General features: G+C 38.8%; 1 protein-coding gene across 1 annotated transcript in view; it reads right to left on the bottom strand.

Annotated features, from left to right (window-relative positions):
• Nucleotides 1-26,626, bottom strand: part of LOC120524451 (cilia- and flagella-associated protein 47-like) — a 644,864-nt gene that overhangs the window by 492,882 nt on the left and 125,356 nt on the right. Inside the window, exons 23-28 of the mRNA XM_039746304.1 lie at nucleotides 23,996-24,096; nucleotides 7,776-7,919; nucleotides 4,944-5,198; nucleotides 4,413-4,805; nucleotides 4,183-4,348; nucleotides 570-644 (exon numbers count right to left, since the gene is read on the bottom strand). Of these exons, the coding sequence (XP_039602238.1) occupies nucleotides 570-644; nucleotides 4,183-4,348; nucleotides 4,413-4,805; nucleotides 4,944-5,198; nucleotides 7,776-7,919; nucleotides 23,996-24,096 (1,134 nt within the window). The remainder of the gene's footprint in view (nucleotides 1-569; nucleotides 645-4,182; nucleotides 4,349-4,412; nucleotides 4,806-4,943; nucleotides 5,199-7,775; nucleotides 7,920-23,995; nucleotides 24,097-26,626) is intronic.

Genomic DNA, 26,626 nt, shown 5'->3' with positions numbered 1-26,626 from the left:
CTCCATGAAGTGCAGCGCCTCCAACGTGCTCCACAGAAAGCCGATGAGGCTATTGGGGCAGACCAAACCCCTACGTGCAGGTGTGTTTCACTCTAATTACCTCACTAATCTCCCACAGCTGTACGAGTGCACACCCACGAAGACAGAGCCGGCAGTTCCATTATTTACTTATTAAAAATGGGCAGCCTATTATCAAGCTACGGACCTACCATACCACATAACATGGGTGCTCTGGTGGTACAGTGGTTAGTTTCGCTGCCTCATAGCTCTATAATCCTGACCAAGGTACTGTCTATCTGGTGTTCTAAAGTTATGTTGATTTTACATCCCAAAATTGTATAAATATACCCTAAGATGGAGTGGTGCTCAGTATGTGGATGTGAAAAAACAAATTAGCTGACATCTTTCACCAAGTTCATTGTAATCACAAGAACTACCCAAACCTCCACTACAGTTAGTCTCAAGTATACACTGTACCATATCACCTAGTCTTTCATAATACCAAGGTTATGAGAAGGTTCAATATTATGCCTTTTCATTTTCCTTACATTTCATAAATATTTAATTACTTGTAAACAAGCCCAAATTAAAAATTGCTACATGTGAATCATATGCACGTATTTTTACATAACCACTTCCTCCACCTGTTTAACGAAAAAGAAAAGAATGAAAAATGCAATTTATGAATCATAAGCTTAGACTAGCAATTATGTGAACAAATGGGTTATTGTGGAGGGGAGGGTTACGTAACCTTCCATATGTGCTGTGATGCATGTGTGACTAGGAAACATTCACAGGGCTCTTAACATGTAAGCAATACCACTGCTGGGATGAGAGGGGGTGCTCTTGTTAATGCAACATCTCTTTTTTCCACAGTTCAGAGGTGTGTCAGCCAGAAAACAAATAACCTTACTTTTTGCTCTCTGTCATTAATCAGCATTTCAAAACCACCCAGCACTAGAAGGAAGCAGTCAGTCTTGGACTCTACAGCAACAAAGCTAGTACACACAGGAGTACATCTTTATTTTGTGCTTATACCATCTCCATGTGCCATTTAACTTCTCTTTTTTGCCATTCACCAGCTATTGGCAACAAACAGGGGCCCACTGGTTCCCTGACACTTTGTTTGACTCCTGCGTATTAAAGTACACCCTTAAGACAATTGCCTTAGGTCAGTTGGTGATTACAAATTAGTCGCGTATGTCTACATGAGTGGACATCTATTTCTGCCAATATACATTATATACATAATGTAAGAATGTAGAGTATGTATGGGTTATTGTTAAGCATCACCCAGGAATCCAAACTAAATCTAAAAACATTATTTCAGAATAAAATCATCAGTTTTTTAAATGATGCCATAGAAAATTAAAAAGAAGAAATTATTTCATTATTATCTGTGCATGCGATGTTTTATGTTGGGGTGAGAAACTAAGTTGTGTGTAACATTAGGAAATACATTTTCTGTATTTTAACAATGCAGTAAAATGAGAATTAACTTTTAAAATAGATTAATTCTTAACAATTAAACATTGAACCAAAGTGGTCATAATATTTAGAGTTTTTCTTGCTTTTCTTGGCAATATGGATAAGTAAGAGTTCAATTTCATTAGTCAAAAATAAACCTAAACACACATCTAGAATTAGGGCTGTACCAGTATAGACAAGTTTACCCAACTTTAAATAATTTTTCTTGCTTGGATGAACCCCACATTATTTGCATTTCCTCACTCCTTAGCACAGCTGGCAGGAGGAAATAACATGAGTGAGTGACCTTTTTCTGCATGGTATACTCTATGATTTTTTGTCAGTGGTTTTGCACATTGCCTGCTGTGTATAAATAGTTTCTCATGTTAGTTCTTGTTTGCACAGTTAAATCCAGTGTTGGCTGGGGATATTCTAAATGACTGCCTACAATAAAATTTCACTCTACACCATTGTCGGGCAACCAGTGTGCAGTGCGCTGCGGAATTCTCTAGGGGCGCAGCAAAAACTTTTGTAAAATATTTAAAATTGCTAGTGTTTTTGAACTTTTGGTTGATTAAAAAGATAATGTTTAAAAAAAATATTTCATGTTGGAAAAACAGATAACAGAACACTTATGGAAATGAAGTCAAAGAAACGCAAGAGACTTCAAATGATCGACAAGAAAATGCGCGTTTATCTTTCGAAAATTGATCCTCGCTTCAATCTCATATGTGCTGAAAAACAATCTCAACGTTCACTTTAATTAAATTTAAGATTTATCCTTTGATTCCTTTATTAATAAAATGTCTTTCAAACTTGTAAAATTAACTGTTTTTATTGGCGATTGTCCATAGATTGTGTCGTCACGACTTTATTTATGAGCAGTCCCTAAGGTGCGCCACAAAAGAAAATATTTGGACTTAGTGTGCCGCAACTTGAAAAAGGTTGCCTTTCACTGCTCTACACCTTGCACTGTTTTAACCTGGTAACAGTTATATTTGGTTCCTTAGGTTACTGGACATTTGAAACTACTGCAGAGCTACGAGAGCTTCTTCAACAAATCCTGGCAAGTAAGTAGACAGAGCAGTGTGGCAAAGATAACAATGTACCAAATCACAGTGTAGGTGGTGCGGTGGTCTACCCCACAATACATGTTGACCAAATCAGGCCCAACTGTAGTGAATATCAAACTTGCAGGCCTTTTCCAAACCATGCTTGTTTTTAAGCAACCAATCATTTGCCTGTAAACGGTGTAGGTACTGCTTTCAAATGTAAAATACTTGAGTAAACAAATCCAGGCAAAAACTTTCACTGAAGAAATTAAAAGGTATTTTGGGCCTCTTAAGAATCTAGTATTTCCATTTGTGTATTCAAGACTGAACTTTTAGGTTTTAGTGTGACCCTCTGAGAAACTAAGACAAATATGAAGCCCGGAAATGCCTCCCTTCAAATATATTTGTTAATGACAGTGCCCTAAATATCACTGCAATCATCATGTACAGTACCTGCTTTCAGTAGATCCACAGAGTTTGTAGGTAGGGCAATGAAATGTATTGACCTCCAAAGATACTTAAAATATTTATATTTGCTTTAACAGCTGAATCTTTGTCACTATTGCTTGTTTTATTGCAGTGGGTGTATAGGTTGGCTAAAAAAAGGAAATGAGACCTTAATTTTTAAATTGGTTTATATTTAAAGAATTTGGTGGCCGAGACAGTATAGCCATATGTGGACTGAAAAACAAATGTAACTAAAGAAGCCAATTACCATAAAATGTAATTGAACCACAAAATATTTTATCAGCTTCCATAATAGCATGGGGGTGCCATAAAGAAATGACACATCAATATTGGTTGTGGGGTACCCCTGGCCAGAGCAAAGAATCCATCAGGAAGGCAAACATGAATTACTAATATGAAAGATTTTTTTTGTGAGGAATTACTGAATTGAAGTAAAGGAAGCCATAAACAAATCAACTAAACATTGGACATGTCACTTCTGGTTGATTACAAATGCATTGCCACATAGATGGATAGTTGAAGGGATGGCTTAAAAGAATATGGTTGGTATTTTTCAAGTCAACATCATTTCTTCACCATCATGGTCTATATTAATTCACCAGAGAAGGTTTTTTTATTTTTATTTATTTTTTACTTTTTGCAGTTTAAAATAGTGTTTACCTGGCACCAAATCAAATGTGAAAACAAGAACCTTTTAACTTACTGAATGTACAGTACAGTGGCGGCTGCTAGCTTTTGAAACAGGGGAAGCTCATATTAGGCCTTCATCATAAAATTCATTATGTTATTTGTACGTAAATTCTGCCCTCCGTTCCTTTTGCAGAAAATGGTCTGTGACCCTGTTGTACCAATTGGCCGTCTTTTCCAGGGACTTAACCAGTTTCCTCTGAATGGCCAGGAGAGCAAGGTTGCTCAAACGATCTTGGCCCATCATGTGGCGGGTGTATGACTGGACCTGTTTTAAACAGGAGAAGATCCTCTCTACACCTGCTGATGTATCGCCAATTGTTGATACTAACGACAACAGCTTGTATAGCTGAGGCATTGCACTATCCAACTCCATGCCTTTAAATAACACCAAGAAATCACACAGCTTACCCCTGGCTCCCCTGTAAGTCATGATCTGAATATAGTACTTGAAATTCAGATCTCAGTCTTCCTGAGTCAAAGAAATGGCCGTAACTTTTCAGCACACTTTCAAATGCCTCCTCTGGAAACACTTGTCTCATTTCATCAAATTTCCCTGGATTGACTAATTCTAAGAAGCTCATGCTTTCCAAATTTGAAAAATGCTGAGAAATCTGCTCCATGAGATTGTCTAGGATGGCCATGTACAAATTTCTGTAGCGGTCCTGGGGATCCTGTAATTGTGACAGACGGCACTTTCTAATAGGTTCATCTCGAGAGTGATGTGAGATTTGCTACTTTTGCATAAACTGCTTGATAAGCCTCATCTGACCTCTTCTCCTTGACAAAAGCAAGGAGAGACCCAATTCTTTTTTTGCAGTAAAGAACATCCATAGTCCTTTGCTGGACAATATCAAAGACAACATCTGTCTCAGAGAATATTTGTTCATATGTGTACAACATGAGCACAAACTCAAAATCCTCCAGTTTCATTATGAAGCCTTTGGCAGCAACTAATGTGTCATCATCCATGCTTTCATCCTGGGTAATCTTGTCAAAGGTCTGCAGGAGGCCATCATAATTGTTTGCCACAGTGCTCACTATCCGTGATGTGAAATTCCATCGAGTAGGAGCATTTCTGGGCAAACTTGAAGACCCTGCAGACTCAAGAAAAGACATTCTTTGAGTAGACTTTGAAAAAAATGTGGTGAACCCAGAGAGAGATGCGAAAAATATTCTTGACTAAGGCAAGCATTTAGCACCCTGGGACAACACCAGGTTCAGTCTGTGTGCATAGCAATGCACAAACACTGCACTAGGGGCTATTACTTTAGCTTTGGCCTGTGGGCCATTGAGAGATGAAGCAAAGACAGCAGCCCCATCGTAGGTTTGTGCCACAAGTTTTTCTCTAAAACTGTAGCCCTGCATGTTCTCTTTTAAAACTTCAAACACAGACTGAGCATCTCGACCCCCTGACACATCCAAAAATCCAATGAAGCACTCTTGAATTTTACCTGCACTATCCACATATCTAATAATGACAGACAGTTGGGCATGGCAAGATATGTCAGTTGCTTCATCCACCTGCCATGCAAAAAAAGGAGCAGTCTAAATTTCACCTTTTATATAATTAGAAACAGTGGCTGCGAGAGCAGAGATCAAGTCATTTTGGATTGAGTGGGACATACCAGAAAACACAGCTGATGACTGAAATTGTGTGGCCAAGACAGAGTCATATTTAGCTAATGTTTCTGTAAATTCCCTGTAATTTCCCTTATTTGCTGATTTACTACTCTCATCATGCCCCCTGAATGCCAGCTTCTGACGGCCAAGCAAGGAAGTCACATCAATTAGACAGTTTAGGAAGGCCCTGTTTTTTTTTATTGTTTCATTATGTTTTGCCACCTGAATGCGAAGACCTTCATTGATTGCATGTTCTTTGCTCTTTACATGCCCTGTCAAAGTTACCCAGATCCCCAAAACCCCCGTTTGACCAAACACATCCTATTCTCTGAGAAGGTTTCGTCAAGAGGCATGGCCAACAGTACATTTTATTTGTCCCGGCACTTCGAGTCAGCCAGTTCTCCTTGTCATACCATGCTATCAATCAAAAAAGGGGTTCCACCCTTCAAACAGCTCCTCCCATCAACATGTAGCAGCCCAGCGTCCTGGCCCGCCCACTGCTCCATTCACTCCCAGAGAAGCTGAGCTTCCCTGGAAGTGACGATTTTGGTGCATTTATCGAGTTACTGTCCAGCTTTTCTGCAGTGAAAAAAGCTCCTCTGTGCTTGCCCATAGAGCTCCAGTGAAGCTGGGCTTCAGGAGGGTTTAACGCATTGTGCTGCACGGAAATGTATGACAAGAAAATCGCGTCAAACAATCTACAATAAATACTTGATTCTGAATGAGCTAGTCATGAAGTTGAACGCGTTCTAGCACACTTTTATTAAAACCAATATAAATACGACAGTATATGAGCATTTATTTTCTGACATAGTAGAGGAAGCGGAGCTTCCCTTGTAGTCTTAGAGCAGCCGCCACTGGTACAGTATCTTCCCTGCTTTACCTGCTTTATATATAGATTTCACCACTGTAAGATGTGCAAGTTCAATTAACCGAGTGTTACCATATCCAAGAGAATTCTGCGTTGAAATTCACCTTCATTTCATTCACATGAATGCATATACCTCGTGCACACAAACATCTAACCATTTTCTGAAACTATTTGGGCTATTTCTGGTTAATGGAGAGCAGGAGTCTATCCTAGTAGTGGTGGGAACAAGACAGGAACCAACCTAGATAGTGCCAGTGCACAATAATTATGCCAATTAATTATTTAGTTTTTGTGTAAGCTAATTGGTTTATTTTCCAATCTTTTCTGATGAACAATTTATTGAATATTTTGGAAGAAAATTGTTTAGACTTATATTTATCATCTGCTTTTACCTTCAAATGCATTTTTCATAAGTAAATTTAGAACTCTATTACTGACAGTTAAAATTCAGAATTCTAGGTATAAACATATTGTATTTCAAAGGGATTGTTGTCATTGTTTTTTTGTTGCAATTGTTGTTCAGTAAAGGAGATAGGTGGGCAGTGGATATGCAAAAATATGTGCACATGATTCACTAGTAACAATTTTTAATTTGGGTTTATTTACAAGTATTTAAATATTTATGAAATGCAAGGAAAATGAAAAGGCATAATATTTAACCATCTCATTACTTTGGTTTTATGAGAAACTTTAGGTGGTAGGGTACAGTGTATACTTGAGACTAACTGTAGTGCGGGTTGGTGTATTTCTAGTGATTACACTGAACTCAGTGAAAGACGTCAGCTAATTTCAGATTTTTTTACACCCACATACTGAGTACCACGCCATCTTAGGGTGTATTTATACATTTTTGAGGTGTAAAATCAACATAACTTTTGATTTGGTCAGGATTTTAGAGCTGTGAGGCAGCGAAACTTAGCACTGTACCACCAGAGCACCCATGTGTATCTCATATATTTTACAGATTAACGTGCATCTGTCATTTGCTTGTTATTCATGACTAGTTAGTGTTACAAATACCTCACAACTGACATAATATAAAAGCATGTTAGGACATATTCACTCTAGTGTACATATTTAAGTCAGTTTATCCTCATGAAGAAATCTCTAAAAACACCCAAATGACTAATTTTAGTGAGTTTTGCACTTTGTAAAACAAGCCCTAGGAGCAATTTTGCAAAACTGTACATGAGTCAAGACTTTGTTATTTTGCTCATTACCAGCTACAGTTTAAGATATGTCACTCTGAAAGCAATAATGATTACTTCATTTTTATACATTTGAGTATAATAGCACACTGATTTTTAAGATTGAATTTCTTTTCATTCAAATGTCTATGTGCAAGTTATGTGATGCAACACAGTCAGTCTTTGAGCCTTCCATGTCCCTGTCTCTATAATACATATATAAAATTTAAATGACTTTTTGTTGCCTTGAAATCCAGGTAAATAATAAAGAATATCAATGAAATAAATCAGTATTAATTATTTAATCTATTAATATTGAAACCAAAAATGACTCAATGACAGTGGCAAAATGTAAATTAGGTTTGACTACATGATATAAAACAAAAACAAATAAATAAACTTACTGGGACAAAAGCATACAGTTATTGAGATCTTCTCATCTGGCTGTAGAGTGCCAGCTTGTTGGTAAATTTTGAAAATGCCTTCATCAAAATAAGAATTTTCTTTGGTCAGGTCTATCATCCAACTGACTTCTTTTTGAGAAATATTTTTCATTTCAAATGTCTACATCATGCAATGAACAAAAGAACAGAAAATTAGAACAGAATTAGTCATTACATTTGTAAACATTTAGATATAAATGTTGTTTTAATAATTAGCATACATGACTGTGATGGTCCAACCTAAGGTGATGCAAGTCTGATTGTTATATTGTCTGTGTAATTTACTGCGGTGACCACATTTTGAATATTCCAAATCTAATCCCCTAAATTTTTTGTCATACATATTCTATAAATCAGCATTTATTTTCACCCATTACATGCCCAAAATCAATAAGAGAACATACCAAAAGAAGAAGAAGAAAATACATGGTATTTTAAGGAAGAAGCTGTGAGCAGCACTTTAAATGTTGAACAAGTAATATCTACCACTAGTCTGCCAAAAAAAATAAAGTAATTCCTGTCAAAAATGTTAGGTGTTCTTTATAAACTTGAAAGTGATGAATCTCTATCTGGCAACAGAATTGCTTTATCACATCCAGTTTCTGAGGGTTGGAGGTTTAAAATAAACTAATTCCACCATTTTATAGAAAAAAAAACATTTTTTATAATTACTGTAACTATTTAGACTTGCACAAAATGTAAAAATAAGACAGAATTGATTTAAATATAGTTACTACTTTCAAAAAGTAGTCACTAAGTAGTTTTTTTCATTCTTATAATCCTATGAAAGTTTTTCACAGTGGAATGACCAACAGGGGTCTACTCATGTAGACTCACTCCACTTCCTTTTATATTCTATCTACCCCTCCCAAAAATCTGTAAAACTAGTAACTTTTATTGTCTTTGGTTTTGTGCATTCTTTTACCATTTGCTTACCTTTCTCCTGGTCAAGACAATGGGTGGAACTACCCAACCTTGCATATTTCCTTAAATATCATTAAAATTACAACTTTTTCTCTTCTAGACAATAAAAAGGTACCTTTATAATCTTCAAAATAAAAAATTACTGACTGCTTTGAAGGAAAAGAAAGAGAAAAACAAACGTTGATTGAGGGCATAAAACGTGCAACACTTGATTTGGGATTTTCTCCACCTCATCTAATGTTAATAATGTAGAAGACTTCTATTTTTCAGCTTTAAATATAATTCAAATGTTATTCTGAGCATAAAAAAATCAACATTTTTTTTCAAAACAATATTTTTCACTAATTCCAATTATTTTGTGTAAGGGTTTTGTGATAGAAAAATTCCAATTTCAGAAATGGATTCAACATTCTTAAATTTACTAAGCATAGTGCATCAATTTTTTTTTTTGTACAGTAGGATTTTTGTTCAGACCAGTGAAATTAAAATAAAGCCACACCCATTTAAACTCCACAATGTCAAATAACACAGCTATATACTGTATTTTCTGCTTTAACAGTATTGAAGCCTGCATCTCCATCCATCCATCCATTATCCAACCCGCTGAATCCGAACACAGGGTCACGGGGGTCTGCTGGAGCCAATCCCAGCCAACACGGGGCACAAGGCAGGGACCAATCCTGGGCAGGGTGCCAACCCACCACAGGAAGCCTGCATCTCACACATTTGAAATCTAAACTATAAGCTTTGCATGATAATATCCATTTTCATCTTCTTTGTTGTATCTTAATGTTAAGCCACAAACACACAGTAGCTCTTTTTCCATGTGGGATGTTAGTGGGAGGTTAGAAATGCTGTTGCAATGGTGGTAAATATTTACTTTCTTCTTCTTCTTCTTCTTCTTTCAGGTGCTCCCATTTGGGGTCGCCACGGTTGATGATCTTTTTCCATATCTTTCTGTCCTCTGCATCTTGCTCTATTACACCCATCACCGACATGTCCTCTCTAACCACATCCATAAGCCTTCTCTTAGGCCTTCCTCTTTTCCTCTTTATTAATATTTTTAATTCCTCATTTTCTACAAATGTCTTCTGCCTCAGCATGTGGTTCACACTGTGGGAAGAAACTAAATCCTACTTATAACAGGAAAGAACATGCAAACTCTACAAATCTGGAGCATAAATACCACAAGGCACTAGCACAACCTGCTGTACAAGTATATAATTAAACAGAGTACATGACTATCAATTTCATTTGAACTGATTCAGAGAGAGTAAAGGTTATTAATTTGTTTTATTTTATATGATATGTGATGCTTTCATTTTAAGATACCGCAGGAATTCAAATCGAAAAAATAACACATAAAAAATAATGATATAAATATTTGAAATCCAGTAATACAAAACGTTCAGATTTCTTATTCGATTCCAGTCATTTACAAATCAGATAAAACATATTACATATTACATTATGTTTGCACCTAGGAAAAGATAATGACTATCATGGTAGCTATGCAGTTCTAGAGTTTAAAAGTAGAAAGATTCAGAATTCATAACAAGATGTGTCCATTCATCCATTAGTTTTTTAAAATCCTATCCCAGAACCATCTGAAAAAGGCAAACCAACCCAGAACTAGAGAATAGCACATCTCATCACACACAGATCTGTAGAGGGATGAAACCTATATAGATCTAGGGTGAATAGGTTAACTTAAAAAAGGCAGTATCAGCACAGAAGTAAAAAACCAGGTATATGTAGCTATAAAGCAGCAGCACTCTGTGATGCCTACCACAAAGGCTATACCTTTAATTTTTCTTTCTCAACTGTCTGCTAACCAATCTTATTTCAGAAACTAGGTCAATAAGACACTTATTCCAAATTATACAAAATACAAAATATTTTTTGTTTTTATGTATATGTTACACTTGCACAATAACAATAGTATTATATTAGTCTGCATTATATATTACTAGCAAAATACCCGCGCTTTGCAGCGGCGAAGTACTGCCTTAAAATTTTTATTAAGAAGAAAATTAAACCTTTTTAAACTGAGGGAAAATATACCAATAATTATTTGTTAAGGATCTCTTTGTATACCACATTGTGAGTTCTGCCCTCCGGTTGTAATATGACCAAGCTGTGCACTGAGCTTACTCTTGAGCATGCAACGTACAGTTGGCCATGTGAAAAGTAATCTTGTTTCAAATCCGAGCTGCAAGCTATGGACGTATATATGTACGTAAGTAGGATTCAGTTAGCGTTGGGAACCCGCGTACCAAATTTCTTGAAGATGGGCCCATAAGTAACAGTTGAAAAGTTCAATATGGCGGCCGACAGTGGCATCATACCACCGAAATAAGTACGTACATTGGTTTCGGTTAGCGCAGGGAAGCCGCCTACCAAGTTTCATGAAGATGGGGCCATAAATAAGAAAGTTCAATAGGGCGAACGTTGTCAACTGTTATGACCGTTATGCGTAGAATTTCGAAATGCAACCTGCTGAACTTTTGTAAGTAAGCTGTAAGGAATGAGCCTGCCAAATTTCAGCCTTCTACCTACATCAGAAGTTGGAGAATTAGTGACGTTGGAAAGTTCAATATGGCGGCTGACAGTGGCGTCATACCACCGAAATAAGTACGTACATTGGTTTCGGTTAGCGCAGGGAAGCCACCTACCAAATTTCGTGAAGATGAGGCCATCAATAAGAAAGTTCAACATGGCGGATGTTGTTGACCGTTATGACCGTTACGTGTAGAATTTTGAAATGAAACCTGCTTAACTTTTGTAAGTAAGCTGTAAGGAATGAGCCTGCCAAATTTCAGCCTTCTAGCTACACGGGAAGTTGGAGAATTAGTGACGTTGGAAAGTTCAATATGGCGGCCGACAGTGGTGTCATACCACCGAAATAAGTACGTACATCGGTTTTGGTTAGTGCAGGGAAGCCACCTACCAAATTTCGTGAAGATGGGGCCATAAATAAGAAAGTTCAACATGGCGAACGTTGTCAACCGTTATGACCGTTATGCGTAGAATTTCGAAATGCAACCTGCTTAACTTTTGTAAGTAAGCTTAAAGGAATGAGCCTGCCAAATTTCAGCCTTCTACCTACATGGGAAGTTGGAGAATTAGTGACGTTGGAAAGTTCAATATGGCAGCCGACAGTGGCGTCATACCACCAAAATAAGTACGTACATCGGTTTTGGTTAGCGCAGGGAAGCCGCCTACCAAATTTCGTGAAGATGGGGCCATAAATAAGAAAGTTCAACATGGCGGACGTTGTCAACCCTTATCAACCATTATGACCGTTACGTGTAGAATTTAGAAATGAAACCTGCTTAACTTTTGTAAGTAAGCTGTAAGAAATAAGCCTGCCAAATTTCAGCCTTCTACCTACACGAGAAGTTGGAGAATTAGTGATGAATGAGTGAGTGAGTCAGTGAGGGCTTTGCCTTTTATTAGTATAGATAATACAGCATATACAGTAGACATGGCGGGTAATGAAGTGGTCCTTAAGGATGCAATTGTGATTCGCTGGCTGGCTACTTTGAGCAGCTGTTTAATCCTGATCCTCTGGCTAGGACATTGGACATATCTGGGTCCACAGTTCTTGAGGCTGATCCTACAATTAGCAGTGAACCACTGAAATTCATTGAGATTGCACAGGTGGTGAACCAGCTTAGGGTAGGGAAGTCTACAGGGATCTGTGGTATCCAGGATGAACTTCTCCAGGCTGGTGGTAAGGCTGCCCTCCTGGCAATACAAGAAATCTTCACTTTCATTTGGGAGACGGTTGTCACCCCAACTGACTAGAAAAAGGAACTAGTTGTCCCTATCTGGAAAGGGAAGGGTGATCGCCTGGGTTGCGGCAACTATGAGGGATAACACTGCTCTCGATGCAGGATAAGGTCCTTATTTGGGTTATCCTCAATAGAATCTGTGATCACTGGAAGGTAAGCAAGGTTACCTTCCAGTGACCACAGCACTCTGGTCTTACAACTTAGAAGTCTAACATCAACCACATCCTGGCACTGAGGGTTCTCATTGAGCGCAAACATAAACATTGGCAGAGTTTCTTTGCAGCCTTTGTTAATTTTTATAAAGTATTTAATTCAGTTTATTGAACTGCCCTGTGGGACATCCTGAGACTTCAGCCTGAACAATGGTACTGTGAGTGCTGAGCAGAGTGGTGGCAAAACCTCTGTGTTTTTCACAGTTGATTCTGGGGTTCATTAATGGTGTGTTCTTGCACCTACCTTATTCAATGCTTACATGGACTGGGTGTTGGGCAGGTTCATGGGGTCCAGTGGCTAAGGGACATCTGTTAGTGAAGAAAGATTCACTGATCTTGACTCTGCCAACGATGCTGTGATCTTTGCGGAGTCAATGGAAGTTCTCATCAGGTAACTCAATAGACTGAGTGAGGAGTCTGAAAGTTTGGGCTTAAGGGTGTCCTGGATAAAAAACAAGGTCCAAACCTTAAATGACCTCTTGGGCACAGCCACATTGAGAAGTCACTTTGGTGACTCTTCCTATGAAATCAGTAGATGGATTAGGAGAGCACAGAGGGGTCACAAGGTGACTGGAAAGGGGTGTGTGGCACTCCCGATGTCTTTAAAAAGGATGAAGAGTCCTGGTGCTTCCTGCTTTGCTACAGTATATGGTTACAATACATGGATCATGATGCCTAACCTCACCTGATATGCAGTAGTAGGCTGACTGAATATGTGGAAGTGATGCAAGGCAGGTACACCCATCTAAGACTAAGGTAACTTAAATAAGGGTATGAGGGTTTCCTAAACTGTATTGTAGCTTATCTATAAGGTAGCTATCAGGTACCTTGTAGCATTGTGATCTATAAACTAATGATCCATTAATTCTGTCAGTCTTGATGTTCCTATTTGAGTGAACTTTTATGTGCAAAAGTCTAACATAATTCAGATAATTCACAAAAATACTTGTCCTAGACATTTATTTAATAACTTATGGATTAGTGTGTCAATAGAAATGAGTGCATTTTAGAGTTCCAAAAAACACTAACAAACAGTTGCTAACTGCACAACAATTTTTTTTAAATGTTTTTGCTGATTGTAACAGGTACCTACTGGGTATGCACAAATACAGACATTTATATGTTTACTGACAATAACGTATTTAGTCACGTTTATGTTTTGCATAAGCTATTAAATTCAACAGAATTAAAAGTATTTTGCCCCTGATTTTCTTTTGTATTCAATGTCTGGTACATCACGTTGCAGTGTCCAACAGAAGTCAGCAAGCATTGACGGATTCCACTTGCCCTGGTATCATTTCTCCATCGTAGCAATGTCCTGGTGAAACCTTTCACCGTGTTCATCACTGACAGCACCGAGATTTGCAGGAAGAAGTACAAGTGTGAGTGGAAGAAATGAATCTTGAGTGATATGTTGCACTTCATCGTCTTGTATGCTTTGAGAAGTTTGTCTTCCAGCTGAATGTAGTTTGGGGCTCTGTAATTGCCAACAACGTCTTTGAAAGCTCTGCTGGCAATTTTTTCTGGCCTAACTAACAGATGTTCAAACCGCTTGTCACTCATAACATGTCTGATCTGGGGGCCAACAAAAATGCCCTCTTTGATATTGGCATCAGTTATTCTTTGTAACATCTGTGTTAAATAACAAAAACCTTTGCCTTCCTTGTTCGGTGCTTTCATGAAATTCTTCATGAGTCCCAGTTTTATGTGAAAAGGAGGCAAAAATATCTTTGCTGGGTCGACAAGCGATTCATGTGCCACATTTTTCTGTCCTGGAACTAACTTTTTACGGAGTGGCCAGTTCTGTCAAGAATAGTGTGATTCTTTGGCACGGCTGTCCCATTCACAGATGAAACAAAAGTAATTTGTATAGCCGAGCTGCAGTCCTAGTAACAGAGTGACGACTTTAAGATCTCCACATATATTCCAGTTGTACCTGCTATACTGGACGTGCTTCAGCAACAGTTCCATATTCTCATACGTTTCTTTCATGTGTGCTGCATAGCCAACAGGTACTAAAGGATAAACATTGCCATTGAGTAGCAGATCAGCTTTCAGGCTTAACATTGACGAATCAATGAAGAGACGCCACTCTTCCGGGTTGTGATCACAACCCAAGGCCGAGAACAATCCTTCAATGTCACAACAGAAGCAAACACTGTCGACTTGTGGAAAAAAATTGGTTATATCATGATGTCGGCCTCGAAACACAAACATTTTTGTACCTGGTGACAGCAAACACCATTCCTGCAGTCTCAAACCCAGCAGCTCGACTTTTGCTTTTGACAGACCCAATTCTCTGACCAAATTGTTCAATTTGGACTTTGTTATCAGATGTGGATCGCCTGATGAGCACAGTTCAAATTCCGGGTCAATGTCACTGTCAGTACCCTGCATTGCAGTTTCTTCATCTGGTTCATCTAAGGTCCAGTTCTATGGTGGTTTCAGAATTGGAAGACTGTCGTCATGTGACACGGGTCTCATTACTGAAGGCAGATTAGGATATTCAATTGACTTCTTGTTTTTGGCAGAGAAACCAGAAACATTAGTCAAACAGAAGTAACTGTCCGTCACATGGTCTTTCTGTTCTCGCCATATCATCGGAACAGCACACAGCTTCGTCTTTCAAGTGCCTCTGAGCCAGGCTTTCAGACTGACAGCACATGTCACACAGCAAATGTGAGTCGCCCATTCCTTGTCTTGATCACCAATTTTGCAGCCCAAATACAGATGATAAGCTTTCTTCACAAGAGCAGTCATCCAGCATCTCTGAGGTGCAAGTCTATATTCGCCACAGATATAGCAGAATGTATCGCATCTGTTACGACTTGACGAGACATATCACCCGACACCAAAACGTCTATAGCATCAAGCTTACTTACTGTTATATTGCTACAGATACTATACTTTACTATACTGATACTATACATATACACTGACTATATAAACCAAATGAGCAGGATCAGTGTATGCAAGGTACCTTTATAGCATGCTGAGACAGCGTCAAGCTCGTTCAGACGTGCCAGGCATGCCCAGGATGTCAACTTCCACAGAACAGCTTCCAACCTGGCCTGATTCCATGCCTGGACATGCCCAGGCTGCACAAACCGTTGTAGATAAGTCATTTACTGGAGCAAAAATGTTTGAATACAAATAAAAGAAAAAATCACGACAAAACTGAAACAGTACATGATGGGTAAATTTTGATGTGATATTCGTGATCATCACCCAAAAATCTATAACAAACAACCAACAGTGTTCAAGAAGCAAAAACTTTGTTCTGCATTGTGATCAATGACAAAATGTTCAACCAAACTGATTGTCCTCTGGCTCACAAGACGTGGAGAAGCACAGAGACAGCACCAAGAGAGAAAGAGAGACAAACAATAACCCATAGTGGTTCAAATGTAGTTCTGAGTTAAAATGTGCACAACACTGTTAATAAACAGCAATTGCTAATACTGTATAGTGTCAGTAGATATGATATGTTCAGGACCCTGGAGATCACATATTTGAGAACATCTATGGGACAGTAAAGTTCTGGGGAGAAGACAGATGCCAAATATACCAGCTAACTGACAACATGCTACTTAATGTTTTGTGTATTGTTACTGAGGCTACGTCTATGCTACTACGTTTTTGTTTAAAAAGAGGATGTATTGCACAGCTGTAGCGAGTGGTATGTAATTTGCTTTTTATGTATGTACACAACATTCAAACTTTACAAAACTTAAATTAGATGCATACATGCAAGCAGCAGAACAATTGTCACGTAAAGCAACTCTTTTATGCAGGCTATGTTGGAAAATGTTTTTCTTCTGTGAAAAGTGACGAGTCAGGGAATAAGTCATTGTAATGAACGGGATCAAATCAGGGAAGGGCCAAGAAATAAATATGAACCAATAAGAGTGTGATTAGAGTATCATTTTCGGAAAACGGCATTTACACCCATCCATACCAAAAAGCTGATGCTATGTTTTCAGAAAATATGGCCTCTAGAAAGCATTTTTTAAAGTCTTTATTTTCAGCGGTTGAAAAAAAATGGGTAGTGTGGAAAAAAGATACATAGACAAATGTATGATTTTTTTAAATGAAAATGCATTAGTGTGGACAAGTTGTGAAATCCACAATGGTTATAAGATTGGGATATCATGGAGATATGGTTAAATGACACTGTGGTTATAGTCATATGATTTGGCTCTTGCCTTGAGAGCTGTTTTCTAGACAGTGAAATGTAGTTTCCCAAACAGTTTTGGACATCTGTTATTTAAAGGTTCTTTTTAGATAGATAGATAGATAGATAGATAGATAGATAGATAGATAGATAGATAGATAGATAGATAGATAGATAGATAGATAGATAGATAGATACTTTATTAATCCAAAGGGGAAATTCACATAATCCAGCAGCAGTATACTGATACAAAAAAAAACAACAATATTAAAATAAAGAGTAACAAAAATGCATGTAAAAGCAGACAATAACTTTGAGTAATGTTAATGTTTACCCACTGGGTGGAACTGAAGAGTCACATAGTGTGGGGGAGGAACGATCTCCTCAGTCTGTCAGTGGAGCAAGACAGTGACAAACGTCTGTCACTGAAGCTACTCCTCTGACTGGAGATGACACTGTTCAGTGGATGCAGTGGATTCTTCATGATTGACAGGAGTTTGCTTAGTGCCCGTCGCTCTGCTACAGATGTTAAACTGTCCAACTTTACTCCTACAATAGAGCCTGCCTTCTTAACAAGTTTGTCCGGGCGTGAGGCGTCCTTCATCTTTATGCTGCCTCCCCAGCACACCACCGTGTAGAAGAGGGCACTCGCCACAACCGTCTGGTAAAACATCTACAGCATCTTACTGCAGATGTTGAAGGACGCCACCCTTCTAAGAAAGTATAGTCGGCTCTGACCTTTCTTACACAGAGCATCAGTATTGGCAGTCCAGTCCAATTTGTCATCCAGCTGCACTCCCAGGTATTTATACTGTAGGTCTGTACCCTCTGCACACAGTCTCCTCTGATGATCACGGGGTCCATGAGGGTCCTGGGCCTCCTAAAATCTACCACCAGTTCATTGGTCTTGCTGGTGTTCAGGTGTAAGTGGTTTGAGTCGCACCATTTAACAAAGTCTTTGATTAGCTTCCTGTACTCCTCCTCCTGCCCACACCTGATGCAGCCCACGATAGCAGGTCATCAGCGAACTTTTGCACGTGTCTGAAGTCTGATGTATATAAGCTGAACAGGACCGGAGAAAGTGCAGTCCCCTGCGCTGCTCCTGTGTTGCTGACCACAATGTCAGACCTGCAGTTCCCAAGACGCACATAAAGAGGTCTGTCTGTAAGATAGTCCACGATCCATGCCACCAGGTGTGAGTCTACTCCCATCTCAGTCAGCTTGTCCCGAAGGAGCAAAGGTTGGATGGTGTTGAAGGCGCTAGAGAAGTCCAAAAACATAATTCTTACAGCACCACTGCCTCTGTCCAAGTGGGAGAGGGATTAGTGTAGCATATAGATGATGGCATCGTCCGCTCCCACCTTCTCCTGGTATGTGAACTGCTGAGGGTCGAGGGCGTGGTGGACCTGTGGCCTCAGGTGGTGAAGGAGCAGCCTCTCCATGGTCTTCATCACATGTGACGTCAAAGCAACAGGCCGGAAGTCATTCAGCTCACTAGGACGTGATAACTTTGGGACTGGGGTGATACAAGATGTTTTCCAAAGCCTCGGGACTCTCCCATGTTCCAGGCTCAGGTTGAAGATGCGCTGTAGAGGACTTTCCAGTTCCACTACACAGGCCTTCAGCAGTCGTGGCAATACACCATCTGGACCCACTGCTTTGCTGGCACGAAGTCTCCTCAGCTCTCTGCTCACCTGTGCTGCTGTAATTGTCGGTGGGGATGTCTCACCTATGCTGGTATCAGCAGAAGGATGGTTTGAGGGTGCAGTACTTCGAGGTGACAGTGGGTTAGGGTGGTCAAACCTGTTAAAAAAGTTGTTCATCTAGTTTGCCCTCTCCACGTCTCTCTCGATGGTGGCACCCCGCTTCGAGCTGCAACCAGTGATAATCTTCATTCCATCCCACACTTCCTTCATGCTGTTATTCTGCAACGTCTGCTCCAGCTTTCTCCTGTACTGCTCTTTCACCGCCCTGAGCTGGACTCGGAGTTCCTTCTGCACGCGCTTGAGCTCATGCTGATCACCGTCTTTAAAAGCCCTTTTCTTCTGGTTCAAAAGGCCTTTGATGTCACTTGTAATCCATGGCTTGTTGTTAGCATAGCAGCATACTGTTCTTACTGGAACTACAATGTCCATACAGAAGTTGATGTAATCAGTTGTGCAGTCAACAGCCTCTTCAATGTTCTCACTATGTGACCCCAGCAGTATTTCCCAGTCTGTAGTTCCAAAGCAGTCTCTCAGAGCCTGCTCTGCCTCAGGGGACCACTTCCTGAATGATCGTGTGGTTGTAGGTAGCGCCTTCACTCTTGATTTGAAGTGAGGCTGAAGCATTTTAGTTTGTGCTTTGCATATTTTGTTATATTGAGAGCATCTTTTGTTTAATGAATCTGCTTCTTTTTAATTTAAGTCTGTCTTTTTTCAATTTTCAGCACTTTGGTTTTTGTACCTATTAGAGATTAGTTGAAATGTGTAGTTACCATGCTAATTGTGCAGAGTCAGTACTAGTTGAAGAATGTACTGAAGAATGTTCTAAATTGAGGTGCAGTTTGGCTTCCTTTTCAGGACAGTGTTAAAGATGCATCACATACTGTTTCCATTATTCTTGTCTCCCTGGTACCACTATAACTCAAGGGACTCTGTATTTCTGCATCACATTTTATTGCCATTACAAAATCCTCTGACTGCTTGTTTTGACAGCAAGAGACTGATTAACGGGAGCCCGGGATTCCCAGACATTTTTCATTCCCGCATTCCCGGGAATGAAACTGCTGTAATTCCTGGGAAACTGGAAATGGCCAAGCTTGCATATATAGCATGTAAAAGTGTAAAAATCCATCAAGAAATAACAGAGTTATAGATGAAAATAATTAAGTGGCGCGGTTTTTTGGCCCATGGTGTAGTGTTTTGCAGATTAATTCAATCAACCAGCAGCAGTCGTCAGTCTTCCGGCTCCGACTAAGACTGAGTATAGTGGACTGGGAGGAGCCTGCACTCTGCAGCTCACGAATGCCAGGACAGGGCAGACTTCATTGACATCTTTCAGACAACAGCTTTGAACAGCAACTTGAAATTGCAATGCGTCAGTCTGTTGCATCCACATTATCTGTGCTAAGAAACATGCCATCACAGAATGATGACAAGAAACTGGATGCATCAGTAAAAGCTGAAATGGCGGTGTTTCAGAGCAACGGCAAGTGCGGGCGTTGTTTATAACAAGTGTATCGCGTTGCATTAAAAAAAAAATAATTTTTAAACGTTAGTCTAGCATATATCCTCCCTATTGCATTTGCCACCTAATTGACATACAGGGCGGCCAGTCTGAGATCTCTTTCCTTCTAACAAACTGGTCATCCCACATGCACCCATTTAATCAGATTGTGATTCAGACTATGAATGCCATGAATTATATTACCCCGATCTACATGCTGTCAAATAAATGAACCACACGCCGTGGCTTCGCTACTGATGCTGACGTCTGAGGTTCGATTCCCGAGAGGGGGTGCAGTGAGTGTGTACGCCTGATGAGCCCAGAATTAGGGCGAAACACGTGTCGCATACTCTTTGCATTATTTGACAGTAAAACTTTGCAGCATTCTATGATCTGCTTCTCTCAACTGAAGAGGGCACCATGGCGGATGTTTGCCGACACAAGCGTTACCTGGTAGGTAACTACCCATACAATCAGATTGTGATTTAGACTACGAATGCCATGAATGTAATTACCCCGATCTACATGCTGTCAAATAAATGAACCACACGCTGTGGCGCAACGTAAAGGGCGAAACACGTGTTGCATACTCTTTGCATTATTTGACAGTAAAACTATGCAATATATATATATATATATATATATATATATATATATATATATATATATATATATATATATATAGCATTTTTAATGTAGATAGATCATTTCGACCAGGTCATTTTAAAAGTAGCATGATAGCCGAAAAAGTGTGGGCACCCCTGAACTAGATAAATGTACTTATATGACAGCATGAACTGCTTGTAGATAAGGTTAATCTTTTATTGGTGTCAACATATTGCAGTAGTTTTATTAAAAAAAAGTGTTGGTCGTTCTAAAACCATTCATATGTGAGATGCCCATGCACTGTGTCATCCTCGGGAGCCCAAGATTTGTGGGAATGACATGCGGGATTCCCGAATTCCCGGGAATGGATAAACCCATCCAGGAATGAAAAGGCAGCAAACACCCTCTGAATAAGATTAAGAGGCATATTGTCCTTTTCAGAAAACAAGGGGTCCAGAAATTATATTATAGTCCTGACTCTTTTAGGTTTAAGCAGATTTAATACATTTCAAATATATCAGTGGGTCCCAGAGTGCCCTTTTATAGAACCATCCCTGATACTGGTAGTTGCAAAAAAGCACTCAGAAGCAGTCATAGTGTGGGGTTTAAAGGCATCCATGTAACACTGAGTCTAAAGTTGAGGGATGAATTGGAGGAAAGGCTCACTAACCAGAAAAATAAAAAAAATATGAAAGAGAATGGGGAGGGGGGTTCTGGTCAGTGAAAGGTGACCCTAAACATTAGAACATTAGAACACACTTAAAGAGCTGGGCAGGTTTGGGGGTTGACCTTTCTGGCAACCAAGGTTCAAAACTCATATATGAAGATCCAGAAAAGTAGAATTTTTTTTTGATGTTGAATAACTAATTGTAATTGTTCACCCCACCCTTGTACTGGAACACTAAACACAGTATTTTGATATAAATTAAGACTTCAGAGTCACTATTCAGAGAATGGAGAAACATCATGTTGTACTGATCAGAAAACACATAAGGTTATTTTTGTGAAAGTCATTCTCTGCACAAGAAAGCAAATTCTGCCATCTGTTTTCAGTTTGGTTTTAATTAGCTTTCATTTGTGTCTCTGCATCCTTCTAGAAGAACACTTTTACAATACCATAAGCTTTACTCATTCCTTTTAATATGTAGACTTTTGTAATGTCTCCTTAGACTCTTTATTTGTTTTGGCTAAAAATAATCATCTTCTGTAATGCTGCCTTATAACTCATACACAAGTTTAAGTGCTACTCTTAAGACTGTTATTTAGGTCTTTTTTAATATGGAGTTTCAAATATACAGGATTCCCAATAGCTGTTCAATATAGACTAGTGGTTATTACTAGTGGCATTCTATTCATACTTTTGACTCAATGTGTGACCCTGACTAAGTCACTTAGCCTACTTGAAAAACAAAAAAGTATCCAAACAATTATGACTTGATCTTAAGCAAAGAGGACAAGCATTTTTGTCTAAGAATGTTCAAGCACATATGCATATTAGCATTTACTGATAAAATCGATTAGTTTCAGCATCATATATGAAGGTAATGCTATTAAAATCAGATAGACTGACACAAAAATATTGTGTGTTTATGTATTTTACAACAGGAATTAGCAACAATTAGGATTTAAGTAGCTTTAAACATAGTATGAAAGTGACATTAGGTGACAGAGACATCTATCTATCACCTTCATCAGTTCCCTTATTTAACGGTACTTCAGAACATCCAGTACAAGCTGTACACTTGGGTTACCACCGACTAGTGAAGCAGTTAATTGTCCCTGCCCCATTCCTCCCTGTCCTACCACAATCCATCACAAGGATCATAGAAACATCTATTCCACTTGAATTAACATAAAAGATAAAAAAAACCTAGAGTACAATTTTCACAAAATAGCACAAATGTCTAACAGCTCCAAAAGATTGGTGTTGAAAAGCAGGTCAAACAGCACAATTTTGAAGTTTTCCCATTTTCTCTAAATCTGGTTTGATTTTTCTCTGGGTACTTAGTAAAAAAAAAAAAAGTAAGCTTTTAGTCAGCAGTATTATTTAAATAATAAAAAAATAATTATATTGTAATGGTCTGACCTCAATATACTATAATATGTTTACAACTACCATACTATTAATTTTAATCGAAGTTTCTGCTACTTTACAAATTTTTAGTACAGAAGTGTAGTGTTTTGGAGCATAATGCAATGTCAGCCCATCACTCTTCTGCCTCACTATGGCTAACCTTATCTTTGGCGCATACACTTAGAATTTCCATCCATTATCCAACTCGCTATATACTAACTACAGGGTCACAGGAGTCTGCTGGAGCCAGGCCAACACAGGGTGCTAGGCAGGAAACAAACCCCAGGCAGGGTGCCAGCCCACCGCAAGGCACACACACACATCCACACACCAAGCACACACTAGGGACAATTTAGAATCGCCAATACACCTAACCTGCACGTCTTTGGACTTTTGGAGGAAACTGGAGCACCCGGAGGAAACCCACGCAGACACAGGGAGAACACGCAAGCTCTACGCAGGGAGGACCCAGGAGGCGAACCCGGGTCCCCTAACTGCAAGGCAACAGCACTACCCACTGTGCCACCGTGCTGCCCCACTTAGAATTTCTCTAATAAATTAAGGATTCACTATAAATGTGACCATGCTAGATACTGTATCCATCCATCCATCATCCAACCCGCTATATCCTAACTACAGGGTCACGGGGGTCTGCTGGAGCCTATCCCAGCCAACACAATGTGCAGGGCAGGAAACAAACCTAGGGCAGGGCACCAGCCCACCACAGGGTGCACACACATACACACACCCACACACTAGGGACAATTTAGAATCGCCAATGCACCTAACCTGCATGTCTGTGGATTGTGGGATGAAACTGGAGTACCCGGAGGAAATCCACGCGGACACAGGGAGAACATGCAAACTCTACGCAGGGAGGGAAAAATCAGGAAATCGAACTCGGGAAGCAAACCCGGGTCTCTTAACTGCAAGGCAGCAAAGCTACTACTGCACCACCGTGCCGCCCTAGATACTGTATCTTTGCTACCAAATATGAAATAGTGAATAAGGTCTAGAAAGTTAATGTAAGCATATATATTTGTATTAATGTTAAATGTCCTTTCAAAGACAACCTCGACATTTAGTTTATTTCCCAACATTTGAGCTGCATTTCCACATTTCACCAATATTTAATGATGAGTGACAAGTGGATATGAGAAACAATTTATATAATTGTTTAGTCTGTAAAGCTGCTTTAAGTACCTGAGTGTTTATGCTTTCAGGAAACAATTCTGTGTTGCTAAATTCTGCAGGGACCTCAAACTTCAGTTCCATCTTTGACACTTCAAGTGGTGGTTGTAAAACTGTGAAGAAAAAGGCTTAATTCATTACAACACTTCATACAAAACATTTTATTACATGTTATGTAACACTAAATGCAATAAATACACGAATGAAATAGTTGAATATAAAAAATTGTCAGATCCATTCATTATGAGAATTCAAATAAATGTAGATTAATGTAGAGCGAGCGCTCTCTATAAATTACATAAGATGAAGAGATGCAACACAAAAACATGAAAGTATGGACAGGCAGGAATAATTGTCACTGGATTAACATACGCAGCAATACAAGGCGACATTCTGTTCACGTTCCTCATGCTGCAGTCATTTTTTGTATCAAATCCAAATTCCTTGAGTACACAGCAAAAATGAAAGTTTGACGTCAATGCCTCATTACTGGTGGATGGCACTGAATTTGCATATGTACTAAGGTGTTTGATATTTAGACATACGCAGACTTCAAGATTATCAGATCCTTCATGTTTTGGATTGTTTGTTTTACTTTCACATTAATACACAACTTCAAAATAAAGTAAAAAATGAAAGGACAACAAGAATACCAAAAAGTGAAATACTTAGAAATTAAATATTCCATTTCTTGGTATATTTCTATATACTGGTTGCCATTTGTTGTATCTTTAAGTGATACACATCACACTGGAATTCCATTTTCCTTTTAGAAGTGAGGTGTTATTGGTGCATACAGTTGACATATTCTTCTGTCAACAAAAAAGGAGGACTGCAGAATACACCTTTAAAATGTCAGTTTTTTAAAGCACAGATCCTTGGGAATAAAATACACCCTAAAAAATGTTTTTAAGAAGGTTACATTTAAAAAAATTACACTTTTTTAAAAAAACTATTGAATGACACAGTAGCACAATTGGCAGTGCTGCAGCCTCACAGTAATGTATTAAATTTGTATTCCTGCCTATATTTTATTCTCTGTGGAATTCACATCTACACCTCAAGTAAACATGAATTTCCTCCAAGAACACAGGTTTGCTTCCACAATCCAGTTATTTAATGATTTTTCCAATCAAAAAGCCATAGGGTTTCTGTCTGCTGAAAAGAATTAAGCTAGAAACATGACATGTATGAGAATGGCTTGCTCACTTTTGTCTCACAATTAATGATACCCATTGCAAGCATGTCAGGGAAGACACCAGCAGTTACAGGTTGTTTTTTTAAATGTCACACTCCACTTGTGAATTAAGTAAAGATATTACAAAAATAATGGCTTAGATCTGAAGAAGTTAGATTCTGGCACCACCAAAAATGACTTTAAATAAAAATGCAACAAGGACAAAGGTTTATATTTAGGCTTGATGTACACATTTTAGGTTAATAAAGTGGAGTGCTTGCTTTTTGATACAGCAGAGCCTTCTAAATACTGTAAAATTTATTTGATTGAATGCTTGATTGATTTGTGTGAGGAATTTGATTACTGGGCCGCTCTTACACAAAAAAAGTCTAAAAGTCTAAAATCCACCCTGGCTCTACCCATATTTCCACCAATGAATTGGGCACAAAGTCTGCTAACCTAATGTTGGGATAGTTACCCTTAAAAGGGAATATGAGACAGAGAGTGAGAAGTCAAAGGCCACATCTATACATAAAGTCTATGTTGATAACTCATTTGCAATTTTTTCAGTTAAAAAACAGGCACCTGACAAGTTCTACTTTACTTGATTAATTAACTGATTAATGCATAGGATGATTTAAGTAAGAACATAGCATACACAAAATGTAAATTACTTGTTAGGTAAAGTAATTTAAAACTAAAAGAGTTCACTCTTCTGCATTTGTTTTATTGCATAATTTGTATAAGAAAGCTTTCAATGATGTCAACCCTGCAATAATGCAGAATGTGCTCTATGAGTTTTGTTGTAATATTTTTATAGGGTTTAATTTAAAAATTAGTTTAGAATAGAATAATAGATTTTGAAGGATATCAGCTTGAGTCATAAACTGCTTACAACAGTAGACTAGCATCTCTCCCTCTTTGATTCCTACTGCCAAAAATACATTCCACTCAGCAAATTTATTTTAAACTGTGCTTCAGAGTTTATTCTATACCTAGCGTGATGAGGGAGCATGTAGTTTCCTGCCAGATTGTCTCTCTCTCTTTTCTTTCATTACACTGGCCTCTCAGCCGGGTATTGCTTCTTCATCCAACTCTATCAGGATGCCAGTTTACCCATTGCCACACTGGCATCTTCTGCCTGTCTTCTGGGTATGTTCTGGTCATCTTCTGTCTGTCTTCTGAGGCAGAATGATCTTTGCCTAGTTTCTTGTGACATTGTAGGACTGGCTGCACATCAAGTTAAGGGACCATGCTCCATCCCAGATGGGATGCCCACTCATGTGCATCATCTATCACAATATATATTGATATATAAGACAGGACAACACAGCCACTGGGCATGCATAAACTAGTGTGTTTCTTTGTGCCGGTCCTAAGCCCAGAAAAATGTGGAGGGTTATGAGAATGAGAACTGGTTGGATGACATGGAGATAGTGAATCAGAAATTGCAACGGATTAGCAAG

Source organism: Polypterus senegalus, chromosome 2, assembly GCF_016835505.1.
Source record: "Polypterus senegalus isolate Bchr_013 chromosome 2, ASM1683550v1, whole genome shotgun sequence".
Taxonomy (NCBI): Eukaryota; Metazoa; Chordata; class Cladistia; order Polypteriformes; family Polypteridae; genus Polypterus; species Polypterus senegalus.
Note: the sequence above shows the minus strand (reverse complement) of the source record. Positions and strands in the feature narration are given on the sequence as shown.